This window comes from Ranitomeya variabilis, chromosome 6 (assembly GCF_051348905.1).
Source record: "Ranitomeya variabilis isolate aRanVar5 chromosome 6, aRanVar5.hap1, whole genome shotgun sequence".
NCBI lineage: Eukaryota > Metazoa > Chordata > Amphibia > Anura > Dendrobatidae > Ranitomeya > Ranitomeya variabilis.
The window spans coordinates 288,373,707-288,397,666 of NC_135237.1; the positions used below are offsets into that span (position 1 = coordinate 288,373,707).

Sequence of the window (23,960 nt, forward strand, 5' to 3'; positions counted from 1 at the left end):
ACGTATTTCGTTACAGTAGGGTTTTTGCTAATTTTGTTTCTTGTAGGTTTTGTTTGTACTTGTGTATAACTGTTTCTACAGATGAACAAAGCAACTTCAGCTATCTTGCAAGTCCACAATTCTCTTCCTGATATCTTGACTGATTTCTTGAGACTTTCCCATGATGTTACACAAAGAAGCAGTGTGTTTCAGGTGTGCATTAAAATACATCCACATGTGTGTCTCTGATTAACTCAGATGTTGCAAAAAAAACTATTAGAAGCTTCCAAACACATCACATCATAATATGGGCAGTTCAGAATTGTTTAAAGGCATAGTAATCATAGTGCATATAAACTTTTGACTTTGCAGTGAGTAATAAAAATGTCTTCTTATTCTGGCATACGCAATAATTATGGGAATCCTAATTGATCTAAAACAGGAATGGTTTATTCTGATTTCATGTCAGATATTGAGAAAAACATGCATATGTGTCTTTTTATGTAACATATGTAAACGTCTGGTTTCAATTGTATACCTGCCATCTTTACATAATTAACGAGAATATGATCTTCCCATGAATGAGCTATTGTGAAGCAGTGGTCCGTGTATTGTGGTTGTCTCATTTCTAGGCAGACAACGAATAGTTATTTTGAAAATGTTGGGGTGGGTCATAGACTTTACTTTGCGTATATAAATGTGGTGGGGTCTTCTGTGGAACAAAAGCAAGAACTTTCTTTAATGATAAGACTGGACTTGATTTTTCCTCCCATGCTGCCACAGAGATTTCTATGCAGAAGGGGATCTCGGGAAGCCCAAGACCAAATTCAGAGGAACGTTGTCATTCTTGGAGCAGCCGACCTGCGGGTGTGACTGGGTCAATGTGCAGCTCTGAGCACTCCTCTACATAGCAGATGGGTGCAGGGGCCGCCTGCCATTTAAATGAGCACTATATTAAGCGCATAAGGCTAGAGAAGGTTATTTGTATTTTCACATTGTGTCTGTTCTGCATAAGATAAGCATATGGACCAGAAACATGGTTGTCTGAACGCAGCCCGTATTAAGAAATCTGAGAACAGCTATGCAACTGCGTTAATGGGTCCTGCACAGCCAGGATACGGGCTGAAGCTGGACAGAGAAACCATTTTATTGCTGCTGACGTGATGAAACATTAGCCATTCATTCTGTATTACCAAACTGTAAACATTAGGATACATACTTGTGTAAGGTCATCATCGGCCATCCACTGTGGAAGCGTGGTCATCTGACTAAGGCACTGGAATAAGGTAGCTCTTAAGGCACAATAGTTATCTCCTCTCACGCGTCTTATGGAATTGAAACAGCGAGACACTTGTTCATACCCCTAGAGAAGTAAGGAATATAGAGAACTAAATGGACAGCATAAAAAAAAATACAAACACAAAAAGCGTGCCACATAGGACTTAAGCCAAAGACTTTGGAAACTGAAATCTGCCAAAAACTACAAGAGGATTTGAAGAAAAGAACCTCTGGAGCATGAGCAACCTCTAAACCTGTATAACACAAAAGCAATATAGGCAATGACCACCGTCACAGTAAACGCATAATGACACAACTTTACAAATAATCCTGAGGAACAACCGCGCTTAGAAAGTGTGGATGGCTATCCCTAACAGCCAACCGCAGCTTTCTCACATTTGCCGACTCCACTGTAAGACCCACATCAGACTCAGACACTTTAAATTAAGGCATTTCAGACCACCTTAGCGGATAAAAGGACTTTTTATTTTCCCCAGGACATAGCCATAGGAGGACTTGTTTACAGTGGAACATTCAGTTTATCCCCTTATTTTGACTTTGATTTTTATAAGGGCTAATAGGAATTTGTTTCAGAACAAACGGAGGTCCATTTTTTCCCTGAGTGCACCAATTCCCTACATGCAAAAATCGGGAAATAATTTTCCGGCACAGTGCAAAGCTCAGAAGGCAAGGAGCGCCAGATTTTACAGTTCTGGTTTGCACTTGCCGTGACCCACTGAGAGAGCCCATGAGGTGCCACAACAGCAGAGCTACCAAGTATGTGAACTTATTGTTTATATTTTTTTCATTCAAATATTTATTTAAAGATACAATATTTTGTAATTATTATTATTATTATTTTTACAATTATTTAAAAAAAAACAAAAAACTTTTTTCTAACTTTTTTTTACTTTGTCCCACTATGGGACAATCATTTTTTGCAGGCTGACTGCTTCTACAGCATGAAGATGCAGCAGCATCCCCAAGCTGTAGAAACTGTCAGCCCTGCACTGACAGACAAACTCATCATGCACTGGCCATGATCAGCAAGTTTCCTAGGTCTGGTGACCCGGCTGTCATCATAACAACATCAGGTTATCATGATAACGATTGGGACCCCGCATCACGCCACAGTGTCTCCGATTCAAAGGCCAAGAGGGGCTGTCAGCCCTCTGCCGGCTTCCGGAATGCTGCAATAGTTTTCAATCGCAGCATTTCGGCGGTTAAAATGCCGACACACCCAATGGCGATCGTCCGCACACCTCCAAAGTGCGCGGGAGATCGCACAGACGTAATAATCCGTCCCTGGTCAAATAGGCCCAGGGCACATGGACGGATTATTACGTCTGATGTCAGAAAGGGGTTAAAAGCGGAGTGGTGACTGAAAAACCATAATTCTGCTATATTGTGATAGATCAGATTTATATGGAAGTGGTGATGCCAAATATGTTTATGTCTTTATTTTTAATAAGGGTTTATTCAATTTTTTTATGGACTTCAACCTGTGATTGTCTGATCCCTTATTATACAGCAGTACGGAAGTATTGCACTACACAGTGAAAATCTCCTCTGAAATTCAGCCTATGGCCGAGCTGAAATGCCAAAATGACAGAAATTGGGGCTTTCAGCAGACCCCACTGCTGTCATAATAACCAAAAAGTGCAATTCAGGGGAGGTCAGGTGTGGGAACTGGAGCCAGTATGTGCGAGCACCAGTGGGTGTTATATTTAAATGTCCCTGTTAGAGCCTGAACGTGGCATCTAAATGGTTAACAGCAGTCATCGGAGCTCAGCTCTGACGGCTGCATTTAGAAACATACACCAGCTATGTAATATAGCTCCTGGGCCCTGAGCAAAATATGGGACTTAATTTTTTTTTTTTTTTTTTTACAATACTGCTTGGTAAATGAATGGATGTGGAATATATAATAATTGATACACAAGATTTATTTAGCAGCGTTATGCATAAAAAAAACAACAATCCACCAGACTAAGCGTCTCTTACCTCCTTCATTATCTTTGCTACAGTCGTTTTCCCTCTCCATTCTCTTTGGCAATATTCCAGGATGTCAACTTCTGGTCCCAGTCCTAATTTGAGATCATCTAAGAAAGAAAGGTTTATAACATGCAATGGTTATAGGGCAGCTGGACACAATGCTTCCTATTTAGATCTGATCTCACTATACAGATACCAGTGTCACAAGTAATGGAGGCCCGTAACATCATACGAACGTATATGGGTGTCTATACTATCCCCCAACATATGCAGGTTTCATCATGGATGTTCATCTTCAGGTGTCTGGTAGCGGCCTTCTTCCCACACAATAATAATAATAATCTCTTCATTTATATAGCGCCATATATCTAACATACAAGGACAGTAGAAGCGCTTTGGGAAAGGCCACACATTTTCTACACTCCTAGGAAGCCCTCCATCTATGGGACCAGACAGTCCATGCTTTGTGCTCTCCAGCACGATCAGGTCCACCTTCCGCTAATGATGGATGTAATCCCACATTGGAAGGGAATCTTTATTAGCGAGAAAGGTGTGGAGTCCAAACAGCCCCCTCACTAAGTGCACACCCAAAGTGATACATCTACTACACATCTGCCTCACAATGTGTGAGAACATTAACGTGCTCAGCTTATGGAGGCTCATAAAGAGCGGACCAGCTGGGAAACCTGCACACTGCCCTCTGAGACCAGAATTGGACATAATGTGGAGAGGGCGGTGGGCATTATTTCTGCAGTCCTTCTGAAAAGGATGAGAAGGCTTATAGCAGGATAAACATTTAAAGGAGTATCCTCATCCCCAAGATACTCTCCCAGGTGTAATAATAATATTAGCAAATACCTTTAATATGTAGCATAGTTCTTCTGATTTACTGTCGCTTACTCCATGTGCAGGGCATTGCAGTAGCTTAAGCATTTATGGTTATGACCACTCATATAGTGAATCTTGAATTATATTTAGAACAATCCAGAAAATCCAACACTGTGCATATACAAATCAATATTGTGCACACAATGTGCACAAAGCTATGAGCAATATAGTAAATAATGTAACACCATAGGGTAAGTGATATGACATTCCAAGAAAAATGAGGAACGATGCACCTTGTCAGCACATATGGGTCATAGTACAGATATAGCTTATAAACACATAAATGGATCTTGTGTGTAGCATTTCATATGTATGGGGCGCCACAGAGAGGTGGTGGGTGTTGCTGGACAGACTACAGCCAATAGAAGATATTAAAGTCAGCAACTCCTAGTGGTTGCCTGACACCTGTAGCAGGCAGATAATTAGTCATGGTCCAAAAACTCCAACCAGCCCATAGCAGCATATAAAATAATCCCCCAAATGCCAAACAACAAAAGACCATACAAAGTATAGGCAGCCTAACAAAGATATTTACCCATATTGTAACAGAGACAGGCGTCACCGTGCTCTCTCCCCAACGCACGTTTCGGTGCGAGATCACCTTCTTCAGGGGGCGCCCATATTATTTTGGGATGTGCGGTTCATGCTCTTTTTTTTCTTTTTCCACAAAGCATGTACTTGTCTTTTTTTGGACCAGCACTCCTCCCATTTGGCACAGGTGATTTTAATTAGCAGGAGACTGCAAAGTAAGGGGTCTAGCCCATTTTGGCTCTCACTGAAGAGCTGGAGGAAGGTGAGTTTAAATGCTGCCTTCATTTTGGTGCTGGTGCTGTGTGGCGGCCATTGTTGCTGTGGCTTTGTGCTGGTGGGGCGGCGCGGTCTGGAGTCTTGGGGACTCAGTCTCGCAGCATGGGTGCTGTGGGGCAACAGGCCGTCCGCCCTGCTGGTGCATGGCCGCTGCGGCGGTGGTCGCCACACGGCTCCGCTCCGTTAGGGCGTTAGGACCCACTACGAGGTTTGCCGTGAAGGGGCAGTGGGCTTCATACAGTCTGATCAGAATGTTAAACTGAAAACCTCATGTTCAGTATTTAAATTTTTGCCTAGCGGCTTTAGATCAACGTATGATTTTGGGATGTGCGGTTCATGCTCTTTTTTTTTCTTTTTCCACAAACCACTAGGAGTTGCTGACTTTAATATCTTCTATTGGCTGTAGTCTGTCCAGCATTATAACACCCACCACCTCTCTGTGGCGCCCCATACATATGAAATGCTACACACAAGATCCATTTATGTGTTTATAAGCTACTAGATGGCAGCCCGATTCTAAAGAATCGGGAGTCTAGAATCCATATATACTTTATTTATTCAAATGTAAGAATAATACAATTAATAAATAATAGTAAGAAAGAACAAAAAATGGCTGCACTCACCAGCTCTTGACAATTCTTGTTATTTAAGGTACAGTTACACAGGATCCATGAACATGCTTATGAGGGGAGTGATGAAAGACATCAGACGACAACTTTGCGTGTTGTGGCAAATGCCACAACAACGGTTCTTTGCTTAAGAACAATAATGTAAATAATAAATAATATGTATCAATAACTATGTATATTGGTATGTTCTATGACATTTTAAAATATTTCATTATTATGTGGAAAAGCTCTTAGTACCCATACTGGCGCATACTTGTGTGCCCATCAGGTATTTTCACAGTAATTTTACATCTGATGGGTTGGTATGAAACGTTTTTAATCATCTCTTGGGCTTAGCTAAGCCTTCATTTTAAATAATTCTAATAGGTACAACAGAAATAAAAGCCTTTTTGTGTACCCAAATTTTTTGTGTTTATTTTTACAGAAGTGTAAAATTTAAGAAATCAACGTTCATAGTACACCGATGGGCTAATATAAACATGCCCATTAACCACGCCACGGTAGCCTTTGAACTGATGGGTCCTAACTAACTGATTCCTATTTCTTAATACTCAAACCTCTTTCATATCTGCATGTTTCTGATATTTGCAGAAGTAATGTTAAAAACAATACAACTTCCACACTTGGCACCAAAGAACTGACCTACAACACACTTTCAGCAAGTGCCATGCAATGTAGATGAAGCTTGGAGTTAACTTGCAGTAAATGCGGCAAACGCGGCTTCGACAATTGCATTAAATGCAGCCACAACAAAAACACTGGTAAGTGGAGATTTTGTGGCGAAAACTGCAGAAACCACATGTGCCGCACCTGCCGCAAGTGAAGTACAAATTCCGTATACATTGCATGCAACCTACAGCAAGAGTGGCGTGGGTCAGCCCTTAGGCAGGAAGTGCAGAAATAGCCTTTTTTCCACCATAAATTCTCCAAATAGCAGAAAAATGTTGATGTGAAAGCAAAATCTCTATTCTTTCCCTATCTATCTAAATATGTACCTATCTATATATCTATTTCTATGTACAGAACACACCTGGAGATAGAGATGTGTGTGAACAGCCATCCCACCCGTCTCTTACCTGTTCACAAAAACCTCACCCTTTTTAAAAACAAAATGAAATCTCTCAGCAGCTATACTGCTGGAGCTTCAAATACAGGTTCCTATCACCAAATACAGGCATTTGGATGATACACATCTTACATCTTGTACTTAATGTGTGTTCTACTTACCTATAAAAATATGTATTGATATATCATATTTCTAAATTTATGTAGATATGATATAGAGTTATTAACCCTATATGCTAATGAGTACGTATGTTATATACGTATTTCCTACATAAGTACTTAAAATCTATATGTCTATGGCTACACTAATTTTTTTTTGTTTTTGTTTTTTTTCCTTATCTCTATACATAGAATTTGCCTATTGCTGTCTATGTTATTAGAAAAACTGAATAATGAAAAAAAAGAAAAGTAACTTTAAACTAAAATATTTTTGTAGATAATATTACGTGTGAAGACTTTAGTACTATCAGCCAATAATTGTCCTTGAAGTGGTGTATTAACCACTTTAACCCTCACATTGCAACATTGCTTCACCCTGGAAAAAGCAACATACAATTGACCATGGGCAAAAGCAGGTTCTGGTAGATAAATGCCAACTCGATGGAGGGTCTGGCCTTGAGATTTATTTATGGTCATTGCAAATGCGGGCTTGATGGGAAATTGTCTCCGTCTTAATTTAAAAGGTAATCCAGTCTCTGATGGACACAAATCAATTCGTGGAATGAATACCACATTTCCTGCTGCTGACCCACTAATTACTTTAGCCAGTATGATATTGGCATGTAAGGCAGTGACAATGAGCCGAGTACCATTGCAGAGACCTTTGTTCGTGTTCAGATTACGTAATAACATGATAATGGTGCCAATTTTAAGTTTCAGCCGATGTGAAGGCATTCCAGTTGGTGTTAGTGAATTCAAAAACTCAAGTGGGTATTGATCGAGGTCATCAGCTTCATCAGGATCGATGGAATCATCACTGATATATTCAGTATAGTCACCTATCAATAAATCCATGACTTGGGAATTGACTTTCTCAACGTCCTCATTTTTTGGACATAAAATTGCATGAGATGCAGCTGTATTTATGCTTTCGGTGTCATTCACATCAATACAAAGATTATCTCCAAAAATTTCAATTATTAAAGAGCCAGTGCATACCATGTCTGGAGGAATTTCAATTACATCATCTCCAAGGTTATGTTCATTAGATAGTTCACCATTTCCCAGTTGAAGCAACCAACTGCTGTAGTGAGGATCAATGGAGCGCATGTTCTTAATAAGTGGCAGGCGAGTAAAATGTTGCCAGTGTTGTGAATATTTTATACAGCTCTCTACAACATCAGTTCTTGTCCCATGAGGGATGACAGGAAGACATTGTCTAAAGTCGCCTCCAAAAACAATCACTTTACCTCCAAACGGTGTTTTTTCTTTGTGAGCTACATTTGTTGTCATGACATCACGTAAAACTCTATCAATGACATGCAATGCATATTTGGATAGCATTGTGCACTCATCAATAATAAAAAGTTTAGTGCTGTGCAAATCTTTTGCTGCATCGGTATCATTCTTAATCCTGGAAACAGATGTTTCATTCACAGGAATTGGAATCCCATAAAGAGAATGAATGGTTCGTCCACCTTGTAGCAAGTTGGCGGCAATTCCAGTAGTGGCAGCAGGTGACAATGTCTCCTTGTCCTCTTAGCTGATGTAGGAGTAGATGATATAGGTACGTTTTTCCGCTGCCACCAGGACCATCAAGGAAAAAACACTTTGCTGTAGAATTAGTGTCTTCTAAAGCTTGAGTGATAGCATCAAAAGCAAAAAGTTGGTCCTCATTTAGAGTAGCTTTCATTTCAGCAGCTGCTGATAACTCATAATCTTTATCATACTGTGGGAGGACGTGTTGTTTCTTGACTGGACGTGGCAAATTAAAATCAGTATAAGTTTTGCCATGAGCTTTAAGAACATGTTGGACATCTGTCATAGCATAGCCTTCACAATTGACACACTCCAGAGTGTCGGAGTGGTATGCATGGCAGTAGTCTTCTACAAAGTGTTCCTTAAATTCATCCCATAAGTCCCGAGGTTTAGCTGGAGGACCAAAAATACAAATGTAGGCAAACATGTCACGTAGCTGTGCTGGCATGTTGAGAATACTGGCATCAAGTAATGTATTTCTCCACAGACTATCATCAAATAGTAAGCCAAGAGCTAATGCCGCATCTTTGAAGGTTTCATGTGTGACTCCGTGTACAGTTTTTATGCTGTCAAAACTGGTTGCACCTTTGACATGTAACAATAACAATCTTAAATAGTAGCGTTCTTAGTCTTTCACACTGACAGTATACATTCGTCCAATCACAGAACCACCTGCTCGCTTTCTAACTTCCCAAGAACCTTCTTTCCAAACATAGTTTTCGGGAATTTCACGGTATAAATAAATATGAGCATGATGGTCATTCTGATTAAGCTTGAAGTAGGCCATAAGTGTAGAATTTTGATGGAGCTTTTGTTTGATGTTTCCAATAGAGTCATCCTCATGAAAATAGAGTGGCTGAGAATGCGGTAGATGTACAGCAAGGCGAATGATGCTATGAGATTGTTTATGCATTGGATATGAGAATATTCGCCAAGCTGCCTCTGGTGCACTGACATATCTTGAATCCATGAATTGGTGTGTTTCATCATGTTGGATGTTAGTCTGGCAGATTTCAAGATTGGCTTTATCATGTCCTTTGTAGACGTATTTAAATAAATATTTCACAGCCTGAATGGAACCACAAACTTCGACATTTATATGGCACTTGTATTTTAATAGCAGGAACGGATTATATGGAACCACCCACGAATTGTCAATCATGTTAGAATGGTGTTGAAAAGATGGGCCAAAGTGTCTGCGATAAGTAGGATAGGCGTCCTTAGCTATGATGGTTCTTCGTTGCAAATCTTTAGGGAAACCTTTTGTACACTTCCCCAGATCCATACAGGGAGAATTTGGGTTGTGTTCTCCACACGGACCATGAATCATATGTTGGAGAACAATTTTATGGAGCTGACGGTAGTGGGTAGGATTGGGAATTTCAGCCCACACTGTATTGTCTATGTCCTCCTCAGTCCTTAATTTGGAGTTGCTGTCCAGAATAATCAAAATGTGAGCGTGTGGAAGGCCACGTTTTTGAAATTCAATTACATGAACCATAGCGCAAACTTTCCCAAATAATCCGTTGTTAATGTCTTTTAAGAGTGCTTCCAGTTTTATTTTGAAAACACGTGCCACCAAATCAGGTCTATGTTCCACACGCTGCCAAGGTTCCAAATTCTCAGTAATCTCATTCCATTTCGGATTACAGGTCATGGTGATGAATAGATCAGGACGACCATATTTAGTCACAATAGCCATGGCATCCTGGTACCGCTGCTGCATATTCCTGGGACTGCCTTCAAACGAAGATGGTAAAATGACCGTTTTTCCAATGGGGATGCCCTTCTCAATGGATTTTTTCTGGAGATGTTCCTGGAGTACACAATAATCCTCTACTTTCAAATCCTTTTGGTGTTGACGGATATAATTTAGGCGATTTGCCTCGATTTTCACATAAGCATCCACTAAGTACTGCTGAGTGAGTTTGCCACCATTCAGGAGTGGATTAAACTGATTACGGACAGACAGCACATAGCAGTAATATTGCAGTTGTGTAACTCTGCGTGGACTTTGCCCTTGTTGCTTGAGGCCATCATGCCAGCCCTGGTCTCCGTAAGGGAAAAATAAAGGATAGAGTAAAGCATCTAAATTACTGTGTAGAATGCTGACCTGTTGTGTTCTTGGCGCCAAAGGACTTTTGGGGTCCGGTTGTAAATGTATTAAAATATCACGATTAAATGGTGGCTCTCCATTGTCATTTTCAAATACGACAGCAACTTCATTGACAGTTGGATTATTATATCGGCGAGGGTCTTGATTCCGATCTTGTTTAAGGGCCATGATGATATTTGGCATGAGAGTGCCATTAGCTTCAGCTTTAAGATGTTATTCATGTTCCACATCTCGTAACATTTTGTAGGCAGCAACAAAGGGATTCACATTGTCTAACTGAAGAGCAATTATACTCATCAAAATGGGATGACATTTTTGATTTTGTTCACAGTTTAAACGTTGTTCATTCGCGGTAGCGGTATCCAAAATATACAGTTGGGCATAAGCTGGAACTTGATCATCACTGGGATGTAGGGTTCCAGTACGATGATATATTTGTCCATGTATACGGAAACAGTAAGGGCCATGTCCAGGTGGAGGGGATATATTGGCACCCATGGAGGCGAAAGCAAATGAGCTGTTAATACTACGAATATTTTCCATGAGATTCTTACTGAACTCACTCTCCCCTGTCAGCAATCGTTTAAAGACCTCGGGATATTGGGGTATAGGTATATGCACTTTACTCTTGTGACAACACAGAGTAAAATTTTTATCTGCTGGTATCTCAGCATTCAAATGTAATGCTTGACAATGTTCACATAAATAGTTCATAGGACCACAGGAGTGTTCTACTATGGTACTGTCATCATTAGTAAAACCTGTAGGATGTTGAGGTACAGGTTGTGGTAACGGAGCATTGGAATGTTTCTTTAAGCCAACATATATAAAGCGTGGACCTGGTAGAGGATCTTCACTGTCCACAGATTCAATCACTGAGGAGTTGGAAGGTGTATCGTGGTCAGGGTTTATTAATATGGAGGTGCAAGCGGTTTTTTTGCGCCGTTCACGGCGTGCACCAGCTGCATTTGGTAATGGTTTGTTTGTTGCCTTAGAAGAGTCAGGTGTGAAGCATGTCTTATAAGCAGACTTAACGGTGTACAGGCGACGGCGTTTATCATTTGGAGTGTAAGTAGGACAGTGTTTACGCTTACGTGCAGATTTACCAACGGTTAAAGGAGCTTCAGGCTGCACACATTCTATGAATGGAGACAAAGAAGCTGTATTGTGGGCAGAATCTATGACTGAGGACGTGGAAATATTATGTTTGCAACGTTGAGAGCGTGCAACAGCAGCTTTATTACTTAATCGATTAGTTTTGTCCTCAAAAGACTCATTAGTAATGCGTTTATTGCAAGCAGCATTAACAGTGTCCAAGCGCTTCTGTCTGTCCTCTGTAGTCTCGTTAGCACGCTGTTTGCGCTTACGTGCGGCATCGGCGGCTTTTCGCTCTGCGTCATTGGTATACTTATTATCAGACCTGATGTTACGTGCGCCATCAGCAGCTTTGGGCTCTGTGTCATTAGTATACTTAACAGTGTCCAGGCGCTTGCATCTATCCTCTGTACTCTTGTTAGCACGCTGTTTGCGCTTACGTGCAGCATCGGTGTCTTTTCGCTGTGCGTCATTGGTATACTTATTATCAGACCTGATGTTACGTGCGCCATCAGCAGCTTTGGGCTCTGTGTCATTAGTATACTTAACAGTGTCCAGGCGCTTGCATCTATCCTCTGTACTCTTGTTAGCACGCTGTTTACGCTTACGTGCAGCATCAGCGGCTTTTCGCTCTGCGTCATTGGTATACTTATTATCAGACCTGATGTTACGTGCGCCATCAGCAGCTTTGGACTGTGTCATTAGCATACTTAACAGTATCCAGGCGCTTGCATCTATCCTCTGTACTCTTGTTAACACGCTGTTTGCGCTTACGTGTGGCATCGGCGGCTTTTCGCTCTGCATCATTACCATACTTTATATCAGACCTGATCTTACGTGCGCCATCAGCAGCTTTGGACTCTGTGTCATTACTATACTTAACAGTGTCCAGGCGCTTGCATCTATCCTCTGTACTCTTGTTAGCACGCTGTTTACGCTTACGTGCGGCATCGGCGTCTTTTTGCTCTGCATTATTAGTATACTTTATATCAGACCTAATCTTACGTGCGCCATCAGCAGCTTTGGGCTCTGTGTCATTAGTATCCTTACTATTAGAGCTCATGTTGGCTAAACAGCTTTAAGCGTGGTGGTGGCAAACAACAGGTTAATAAGAGGCAGTGTCAGGTAGTAGGAAAATAGCCAGTTAATAATAGGCAATAGTTCTTTGCAGGAATACAGATATTAATAAATAGGCAGTTTATATTGCAGAGAAATTGCTGGGCAATGATGGACAATGTCCTTATGTGGCAAATAATAGAGCAATATACCCAGTGTGGCAAAGAAGAGGTTAATAAACGGCAGTCTCTCAGTATAACAGTCAGTGAATAATAGGCAGTATATGGAGAAAACACCAAACAAAAGTTCAAAATTGGTGTGAAAATGTCACTGAACCACTTCACAACTAAATATATATAGTTTTGGTAAATGGTATTATCATTTTTTTGACGAAATTCGGCAGGAGCTTGAAGAGCGACGTCACTGGGACCGCCTCCACACAGTAAAAACTTGCTGTGAGGTAAAAATTCAAAAATCACACCAAAATGGCGGGCGGAGTGTGTCACAGTACGGCACGTTTCTGATTGGTCGCTCACGGCAGGCGGCAACCAATCAGAAAAGTGCCGCGCACCACGAAGGCATATATCTTTGTCCACCCTGAGCAGGTGTAGGACGCTGGTGACGTCACTTATCTCCGGACATTATCTCCGGACAAAGCCACGGAAGTTGGCACAAATTGCAGGAAGTAGTATTCTAGGCAATTATATATTAGATTTTAATGTTATCAGTGTTTACCTTTGAACGTTTATATTGTATTGTCCTGTCACCAGCCATGTGTACGATTATCGGCCGAAAGCCTCTCTGGAACCAATAATCACCCCATGTAAAGGTATCTTTATAAGTTAAAGATTCAGAATACTATGACTTTTATCATATCCTGAACAGTCAAGTTTTTTATGAACCGTTAAGGTTTTCTGGTTGAAGTAAAAAAAACTCTGAGTGTTTACAGTTTGAAACCATAAAATGTTGAAAAATTATGTCATTCTTGAGTATATCACTCAATGGTGCTCATAAACGTGTCAAATTTGATCTATAATATACTTTAATATACGTTACTTTAATCTTTAATATACTTAAGAACAGGGCCCCAGACATCACACAGGGGGTCTGAAACACCGCACAGTGGTCCAAAATATCGCTGTGCTCTGCCTGGGGCCCCATATGCTGCCTGGGGCCCCTGTGCTCTGCCTGGGGCCCCTGTGCTCTGCCTGGGGCCCCTGTGCTCTGCCTGGGGCCCCATGTTCTGCCTGGGGCCCCTGTGCTCTGCCTGGGGCCACTGTGCTCTGCCTGGGGCCCCATATGCTGCCTGGGGCCCCTGTGCTCTGCCTGGGGCCCCTGTGCTCTGCCTGGGGCCCCATGTTCTGCCTGGGGCCACTGTGCTCTGCCTGGGGCCCCATATGCTGCCTGGGGCCCCTGTGCTCTGCCTGGGGCCCCATATGCTGCCTGGGGCCCCTGTGCTCTGCCTGGGGCCACTGTGCTCTGCCTGGGGCCCCATATGCTGCCTGGGGCCCCTGTGCCCTGCCTAGGGCCCCATATGCTGCCTGGGGCCCCTGTGCTCTGCCTGGGGCCCCATGTTCTGCCTGGGGCCCCTGTGCTCTGCCTGGGTGTAGGACACTGGTGACGTCACTTATCTCCGGACATTAGCTCCGGACAAAGCCACGGAAGTTGGCACAAATTGCAGGAAGTAGTATTCTAGGCAATTAATCTCCGGACATTAGCTCCGGACATTAGCTCCGGACAAAGCCATGGAAGTTGGCACAAATTGCAGGAAGTAGTATTCTAGGCAATTATATATTAGATATCTGTACTATGACCCATATGTGCTGACAAGGTGCATCGTTCCTCATTTTTCTTGGAATGTCATATCACTTACCCTATGGTGTTACATTATTTACTATATTGCTCATAGCTTTGTGCACATTGTGTGCACAATATTGATTTTAATGTTTGTATATGTCATTTAATAAAGTTTCTCATAATTTTTGTAACTATTGGCATTTTGACTCTATTTTTCTCCGGTTTTGCAATTCAGTGTTTGAGTCGTTTTTTGCCTCATATTCTAAAAATGCAATTTAGCATTAATATGCAATTATATGCACGGTAAAAATCTTATTATAATTATGTTTTGGGGACTATTTGTACAACTGTGCATATACAGTAAATGCAACGCTGTGCATATGTGACTTTTCGGTCAATCTGACCCTTCTCAAACATGCACAAAGTGGCGGGAGTGAGGGGTTTAAATGGTCATAAAGCGCAATGGTTATGTACTAAGTCGCTGCAAGAATGGCACCCTAAGGGTAATACATCACTGCCAGCTGACAGGCCAACCACTTGTGTCACTTCCAACGCATCGATTTAAACCCAAATGTTACACTCCACATTGGCGCCATTCTTCCAGCGACTAAGTACATTACCAATGCCCTTCATGCCAATTGCAACTCCTGTCCCTCCAGCCACTTTGGTAAGCCGGTGTAGTTTCCCCTTACAGAGCTTAGGATGTCATTCAGCGGCCACCACTGCAATATCAGGGCTCACCACAGGATCCCTTCACTATTATTGGCAGTGAACGCAGGGAAGCCATCAGGGCATTACTACCCTTACTACTGTATGGGGCCCGAACACGCTGGCAGCTCGGGCCCCCCTCTCTTTGCTTCTCCTCATTGGGCCGCTGGACATTTTGTTCAAGGCTTCCGAACCTCCTATGCATAACAGCACTGTGGTGTTTTAAAGATAAGCCTACAGTGTTGTTAATGCATCCGGCGAACGGAAAATGGCACTGTACCTTTAAAAGCTGCGGCCGGCCGAGGTTCATCATGGTCATGCCTGACATCACACACTGCTCCACTTCATCATTCCAGAGCAGATAGAGCAGTGTGCGGTGTGTCACCCGGGGGGCGGACTGCAGATGACGGACCAGCAGGGCGAGTCGCTCCGGTGATCCCATCTGCTGAGTTGCCTCTAATCCTCTCCTGTGTGATGCTGTCTGCTGAGCCGTGTATCTAATCCTATCCTGTGTGATGCTGTCTGCTGAGCCGTGTATCTAATCCTATCCTGTGTGATACTGTCTGCTGAGCCGTGTATCTAATCCTATCCTGTGTGATACTGTCTGCTGAGCCGTGTATCTAATCCTATCCTGTGTGATACTGTGCTAAGCTGTGTATCTAATTCTATCCTGTGTTTCTGTCTGCTGAGTTGTATCTAATCCTCTCCTGTGTGATCCTATCTGCTGAGCTAAGTATCTAATCCTATCCTGTGTGATACTGTCTGCTGAGCCGTATATCTAATCTTATCCTGTGTGATACCGTCTGAGCCGTGTAGTGTATCTAATCTTATACTGTGTGATACTGACTACTGAACCGTGTATCTAATCCTCTCCTGTGTGATCCTATCTGCTGAGCTAAGTATCTAATCCTATCCTGTGTGATACTGTCTGCTGAGCCGTGTATCTAATCCTATCCTGTGTGATACTGTGCTAAGCTGTGTATCTAATTCTATCCTGTGTTTCTGTCTGCTGAGTTGTATCTAATCCTCTCCTGTGTGATCCTATCTGCTGAGCTAAGTATCTAATCCTATCCTGTGTGATACTGTCTGCTGAGCCGTATATCTAATCTTATCCTGTGTGATACCGTCTGAGCCGTGTAGTGTATCTAATCTTATACTGTGTGATACTGACTACTGAACCGTGTATCTAATCCTATCCTGTGTGATACTTTCTGCTGAGCTGTATCTCATCCGCTCCAGTGTGATACTGCCTGCTGAGCTGTGTATCTAGTCCTCTCCCATGTGATCCCGTGTGCTTAGCTGTATCTCATTCTCCCCTGTGTGACCCCATCCTGTGGGCACTGTGGTATAACCCCTTCTCGCTGTTTCAGGTTGGGTGGTCTTGGAGGTCGTCGCTTCAGCGTCTGTTCTTCTGACCGGGGGCGGATGACGGACCAGCAGGTGGAGGCGGCGGGCAGATCAGGCGGAGGCGACGGGCTAAGGGCGGGCAACCAGGGCGAGTCTCTGGTGAAAAGAGGCTTCAGGTGGCTCACCGTGGCTGTGTCTGTACTGGTATTGTATGGCTGATGAGGGAAGGCTAGTGGGGGCAGCATCCAACAGGGTCCAGGGGGAGGCTAGTGGGGGCCGCATCCAGCAGGGTCCAGGGGGAGGCTAGTGGTGACTGGGGGCCGCATCCAACAGGGCCCAGGGGGAGGCTAGTGGGGGCCGCATCCAGCAGGGTCCAGGGGAAGGCTAGTGGAGGCTGGGGGCCACATCCAACAGGGTCCAGGGGAAGGCTAGTGGAATGTATAAGATGCTGGATGATCCTGAGCTGCTGCAAAAACAAATGCCCAATTATAACATCAGGCAGCAGTGCTCAGGATAATCCAGTAACTTATAAGTTTTGGTTGGGGTTTGGAAGGGCAGTGGGGAATTATTGAAGCAAGTTGGTATATATGATCGGGAAACATCATTATGATTATTATTATTATTACTATTACTACAGTGTAATTTTTTAAATGGGGCTACCGGTCTGCGCTCCCACAGCAGTGCATGGACTGGGTGCCATTCTCCTGACCAGCATCCTCATACATGCTGTGAGGCTGCAAATTTCATATCAGGAGACCTGCGGCCCGTCCATGCACCACGGTCCAAGTGCAGACCGATATTCACCAGAAGAGGAGCTTTTCCAAGAGAGGGCGGAAGAACTGTTGAAGGTTCGAGGGGTGGAGGCGGAGCTAAGGTGGAGATGGAACTGGGGGGTGGAGCCTGGGCGGAGTTTCAAGGGGGCCCCAAAATTTTGACAGTATGGGGCCCTGAAATTCCTAGTGGCAGCCCTGAGTGAACGTACCACAGTACCCACAACGTCCCCTCTGCTCTGGCCTTTTACATATGGAAAGGTATATGGCATGCATCATTTTCTGGCAGATCACTGCATCTTCTCTTCTCTTGTTATACGTTACACCCTGTCGATTTGAGTGCAATACTTTTACAAATATGGATTCATCCTTTTGTTAAAATCTGCACCACAATCTTGGGACTTTGCATGACTATTATCACTCTTATAGAATTTTGTTCCATATAACTATGTTTTCATCTTGTACTTTAGGACATGTGATTTTAAACATGGTGTCACCTTATGTGTACCTAATCATGGTTATTTGACAGTTTGTCATTCTTCTTTTTTGTGTTTTCTTTTCTTACGTAGTGCATGTTTGAGAAAAGGTCTGATTGACCGAACATCACATTCATTATGCACAGCGTTGGATTCTCAGGATTGTTCTAAATAAAATTCAAGATTTTCTTTGCTTTTGGAGTGCCAGATACTTTTCTACATATATTACGGGGTTGGACCCCATCTGTGCACCCTCCGGATTCTGGAGTGCTGTACTTTTCTGTACTTATCTGTACTTATACTCATACAAGTGCTTCACACTAAATTAGAAAATCAAAAAGTTATTTTATTTCAGTTCTTCAATACAAAAAGTGAAACTCATATACACTGCTCAAAAAAAATAAAGGGAACACAAACAGAATATAACTTCAAGTAAATTAAACTTCTTTGAAATCAAACTGTCCACTTAGGAAGCAACACTGTTTGACAATCAATTTCACATGCTGTTGTGCAAATGGAATAGACAACAGATGGAAATTATTGGCAATTATCAAGACACACTCAATAAAGGAGCGGTTCTGCAGGTGGGGACCACAGACCACATCTCAGTACCAACGGACTCTACAACCCACACAAGTGTCTCAGGTAGTGCAGCTCATCCAGGATGGCACATCAATGCGAGCTGTGGCAAGAAGGTTTGCTGTGTCTTGTCAGCGTAGTGTCCAGAGGCTGGTGAAGCTACCAGGAAACAGGTCAGTACACCAGGAGACGTTGACGGGGCCGTAAGGAGGGCAACAAAACAGCAGCAGGACCGCTACCTCAGCCTTTGTGTAAGGAGGAACAGGAGGAGCACTGCCAGAGCCCTGCAAAATGACCTCCAGCAGGCAACAAATCTGCATGGGTCTGCACAAACTGTTAGAAACCGACTCCATGAGGATGGTCTGAGTGCCCGACGTCCACAGATAAGAATTGTACAACACCATGCAGGACGCTTGGCATTTGCCACAGAACACCAGGATTGGCAAATTTGCCACTGGCGCCCTGTGCTCTTCACAGATGAAAGCAGATTCACACTGAGCACATGTGACAAACGTGACAGTCTGGAGATGCCGTGGAGAGTGATCTGCTGCCTGCAACATCCTTCAGCATGACCGGTTTGGCAGTGGGTCAGGAATGGTTTGGGGTGGCATTTCTTTGGAAGGCCACACAGCCCTCCATGTGCTCGCCAGAGGTAGCCTGACTGCCATTAGGTACCGAGATGAGATCCCTGAGATCATATGCTGGTGCAGATGGCCCTGCGTTTTTCCTAATGCAGGACAATGCCAGACCTCATGTGGCAGGAGTATGTCAGCATTTGCTGCAAGATGAAGGCATTGAAGCTATGGACTGGCCCGCCTGTTCCCCAGACCTGAATCCGATTGAACACATCTGGGACATCATGTGTCTCACCATCCATCAACGTCACATTGCACCACAGACTGTCCAGGAGTTGGCGGATGCTTTAGTCCTGGTGTGGGAGGAGATCCCTCAGGAGACCATGTGTTGCCTCATCAGGAGCATGCCCAGGCATTGTAGGGAGATCATACAGGCACGTGGAGGTCACACACACTACTGAGCATCATTTCCTTGTCTTGAGGCATTTCCACTGAAGATGGATCAGCCTGTAACTTCATTTTCCACTTTGATTTTGAGCATCATTCCAACTCCAGACCTCTGTGGGATATTAGTTGTGATTTATGTTGATCATTTTTAGGTTTTATTGTTCTCAACACATTCCACTATGTAATGAATAAAGATTTACAACTGGAATATTTCATTCAGTGATATCTAGGATGTGGGATTGTAGTGTACCCTTTATTTTTTTGAGCAGTGTATTTCAAGTGTTTATTTCTGTTAATGTTGATGACTATGGCTTACAGCCAATGAAAACCCATAAGTCATTATCTCAGTAAATTAGAATAATAAACAAAAAAAAAAAAAAAAAACACCTGCAAAGGCTTCCAAAGCGTTTAAAAAGGTCCCTTAGTCTGTTTCAGTAGGCTCCATAATCATGGGGAAGACTGCTGACTTTACAGATGTCCAGAAGGCAGTCATTGACGCACTCCACAAGGAGGGTAAGCCACAAAAGCTTATTGCTTAAGAAGCTGGCTGTTCACAGAGTGCTGTTTCCAAGCATATTAATGGAAAGTTGAGTGGAAGGAAAAAGTGTGGTAGAAAAAAGGTGCACAAGCAACCGGGATAACCGCAGCATTGAAAGGATTGTTAAGAAAAGGCCATTCAAAAATTTGGGGGAGATTCATAAGGAGTGGACTGCTGCTGGAGTCATTGCTTCAAGAACCTCCACACACAGACATATCCAGGACATGGGCTATAAGTGTCACATTCCTTGTGTCAAGCCATTCATGACTAATAGACAATGCCAGAAGCGTCTTGCCTGGGCCAAGGAGAAAAAGAACTGGACTGTTGCTCAATGGTCCAAGGACTGGTTTTCAGCTGAAAGTAAATTTTGCATTCCATTTAGAAATCAAGGTCCCAGAGTCTAGAGGAAGAGTGAAGAGGCACACAATCCAAGCTGCTTGAGGTCTAGTGTGAAGCTTACACAATCAATGATTGTTTGGGAAGCCATGTCATCTGCTGGTGTAGATCCTCTGTGTTTTATCAAGTCCAAAGTCAGCACATCAGTCTACCAGGACATTTTAGAGGATTTAATGCTTCTCTCTGCCGACAAGCTTTTAGGAAAAGGAAATGTAATCCTCCAGCAGGACTTGGCGCCTGTTCACACTGCCAAAAATACCAATACCTGGTTTAAAAAACAGCAGTATCACTGTGCATGATAGGCCAGAAAACTTGCCTGACCTTAACCTCAGCGAATCTATGGGGTATTGTCAAGAGGAAGATGAGAGACACAAGACCCAACAATGCAGACGAACTGAAGGCTGCTTATCACAGTAAGGCTGGTGTCACACTAGTGTATGGGAGGGCTGCGGATGGCGGCGTACTTCCTCCCTGAAACCCTGCCTATGCTCTGCCTACTACTCCTTGCGTGCTGCGTTGCCCTGAGTACCTATCTTTAACATTGGGTATGCAGGCCATGCGAATGTATGCGGATGCCTCCGCATGTGCCGTTTTGACACTGCATCGACCACAACAAAATGCAACATGTTGCGTTCAGTGCAGCGCAGGCGGGGTTTCAGGGAGGAAGAAGGGAGGAAGTAGGGAGGAAGTACGTTGCCATCCGCAGCCCTCCAACATTTCGGATTTTAAATCATTTTTCAAGCTGGTGTTATAAAATATTCTAATTTACTGAGATTATGACTTGGGTTTTCATTGGCTGTAAGCCATAATTATCAACATTACCAGAATACTTGAAATAGATCACTGTTTGTAATGACTATATAATATACGAGTTTCTCTTTGTGTATTGAAGAACTGAAATAAATTAACTTTTTGATGATATTCTAATTTTGTGAGAAGCACTTTTATGGAGTATAAAGTACGAGAAGTAAAGCACTCCAGAATCCAGAGCATACACAGATGGGGTCCAACCCCGTATAGCGAGTTAGCCGCTACTAGTTGTAACCATGGATAACCAAGCTACTGCAATGCCCTTCACGTGGAAAAGGCAACAAAGAAAATCAGAAAAACTATACTATATTTACAATTGGAGGCATTTGCTTATACACTGTTTGCAGAATTATTAGGTAAGCTGTATTTTGATCACATGATACTTTTTAGACATGTCCTACTCCAAGCTGTTCAGGCTTGAGAGCCAACTACCAATTAAGCAAATCAGGTGATGTGCATCTCTGTAATGAGGAGGGGTGTTGTCTAATGACATCAAAACCCTATATAAAGGTGTGCTTAGTTATTAGGCAACTTCCTTTACTTTGGCAAAATCAGTCAGAAGAGAGATTTGACGGGCTCTGAAAAGTCCAAAATTGTGAGATGTCTTGCAGAGGGATGCAGCAGTCTTGAAATTGCCAAACGTTTGAAGCGTGATCACTGAACAATCAAGCATTTCATGGCAAATAGCCAACAGGGTCGCAAGAAGCATGTTGGGCAAAAAAAGACGCAAAATAACAGCCCATGAATTGAGGAAAATCAAGCGTGAAGCTGCCAAGATGCCATTTGCCACCAGTTGTGCCATATTTCAGAGCTGCAACATTACTGGAGTAACAAAAAGCACAAGGTGTGCGATACTCAGGGACATGGCCAAGGTAAGGAAGGCTGAAAAACGACCACCTTTGAACAAGAAACATAAGAAAACGTCAAGACTGGCCAAGAAATATCTTAAGACAGACTTTTCAAAGGTTTTATGGACTGATGAAATGAGAGTGACTCTTGATGGCCGAGATAGATGGGCCAGAGGCTGGATCAGTAAAGGGTACAGAGCTCCACTCCGACTCAGATGCCAGCAAGGTGGAGGTGGGGAACTGGTATGGGCTGGTATCATCAAAGATGAACTTGTGGGACCTTTTTGGGTTGAGGATGGAGTGAAGCTTAACTCCCAGACCTACTGCCAGTTTCAAGAAGACAACTTCTTCAAGCAGTGGTACAGGAAGAAGTCGGTATCGTTCAAGAAAAACATGATTTTCATGCAGGACAATGCTCCATCACATGCCTTCAACTACTCCACAGCGTGGCTGGCCAGTAAAGGTCTCAAAGAAGAAAAAATAATGACATGCCCCCCTTGTTCACCTGATCTGAACCCCATAGAGAACCTGTGGTCCCTCATAAAATGTGAGATCTACAGGGAGGGAAAACAGTACACCTCTCGGAACAGTGTCTGGGGGGCTGTAGTGGCTGCTGCTTGATCTGTTTACGATCAACATTGCGTGCAACTGACAGAATCTATGGATGGAAGGCTGTTGAGTGTCATCATAAAGAAAGGTGGCTATATTGGTCACTCATTTTTGGGGGTTTTGTTTTTGCATGTCAGAAATGTTTATTTCTAAATTTTTGCAGTTATATTGGTTTACCTGGTGAAAATAAACAAGTGAGATGGGAATATATTTGGTTTGTATTAAATTGCCTAATAATTCTGCACAGTAATAGTTACCTGCACAAACAGATATCCTCCTAAGATAGCCAAATCTAAAAAAAAAAACCACTCCAACTTCCAAAAATATTAAAGGTAAGGTACCGCGTTTGTAGATCATTAATAAATCACTGTAATGTAGCATAACATGCTGCTATAACCAAGTTTTAAATGCATGTGAAACAGATTTCATGTGTTATATGTGTTTAAAGAAGGAACTGGGGGCTGACATCTTGGTTTCACAGCAGTTCACAACACTAACAGTGTCATTTTACAGCACCCCATGGACATAGGAGATAATAGACCGGCGAGGACCCTATCTATAACATTGGAGAGGCTTAGCAGTGAGCTGGGCACGCCTCTGTGGGCTGCACAACTCACTGCTGTAGGTGTGACTAGCAGCCATTTTACTATAGCCCAGTGCTCTCTGCCCAGCTCCACTTACTCTCCATCACAGGAGCTCCATTCCCAGCCTGCAGAGAGAGGTGACACCTGACACCTCTCAGCCATACAATGTATCTCTCCCCTCCCTCCACAATGCCTGGCCATTCACTGCAGACCTGGAGCTCCTTCTTATCTTACTGAGGGATGAGTCACAGACAGCTCTGCACAGACAATGCTGCTCCATACACACCACATAAACTATGGATGCAGTAACTGCTGGTGATAGCAGATCACAGGGCAGTCACACACAAAATGGCTCTGCCCTGTGATGCTGCTCTTCATTCTGCCCCAGGGATATTAGACCACCCAAAAGGGGAGGGAAATGCTGATGTCAGCAGTTACTGCCCCAATTTTCCAGCTAACAGTAAAGCTGGTAAGTCTCACTATAGCTGCTTGAGGTCTAAAATGGAAAATGCTCCCCCTAGTGGTCAATATATATATTTGTAAGAAAATATATAATATTTTTCATATAGAAATGTTTGCAAACAGTGCAAACATTGCATTAGTACATTTTATTTACTATTTTAAGCTTAATTTCACAAAAAAAAAAAAAACTACAAGAAAACTGGTGGCACCTTCCCTTTAAGCTTTGATATTTATGAGTCTTTTGGGTTGATTGAGAACATAGTTGTTGATAAATAATAAAAATAATCCTCTAAAATACAACTTGCCTAATAATTCTGCACGCAGTGTATTATTACCTATTACATATCGGGATACAACCTTAGAGATGGGATTATTCCTTTAATAATTCTACAGTTATGACTGATCAAA

At 42.9% G+C, this 23,960-nt stretch overlaps 1 protein-coding gene across 2 annotated transcripts in view; it reads right to left on the reverse strand.

Moving 5' to 3' along the window:
• The window catches only part of OTULIN (OTU deubiquitinase with linear linkage specificity), a 54,617-nt gene that overhangs the window by 10,817 nt on the left and 19,840 nt on the right, over positions 1-23,960 (reverse strand). For both annotated transcript variants that reach the window (XM_077269708.1, XM_077269707.1), the window contains exons 6-7: positions 3,262-3,359; positions 1,199-1,342 (exon numbers count right to left, since the gene is read on the reverse strand). In XM_077269708.1, the coding sequence (XP_077125823.1) occupies positions 1,199-1,342; positions 3,262-3,359 (242 nt within the window). The remainder of the gene's footprint in view (positions 1-1,198; positions 1,343-3,261; positions 3,360-23,960) is intronic.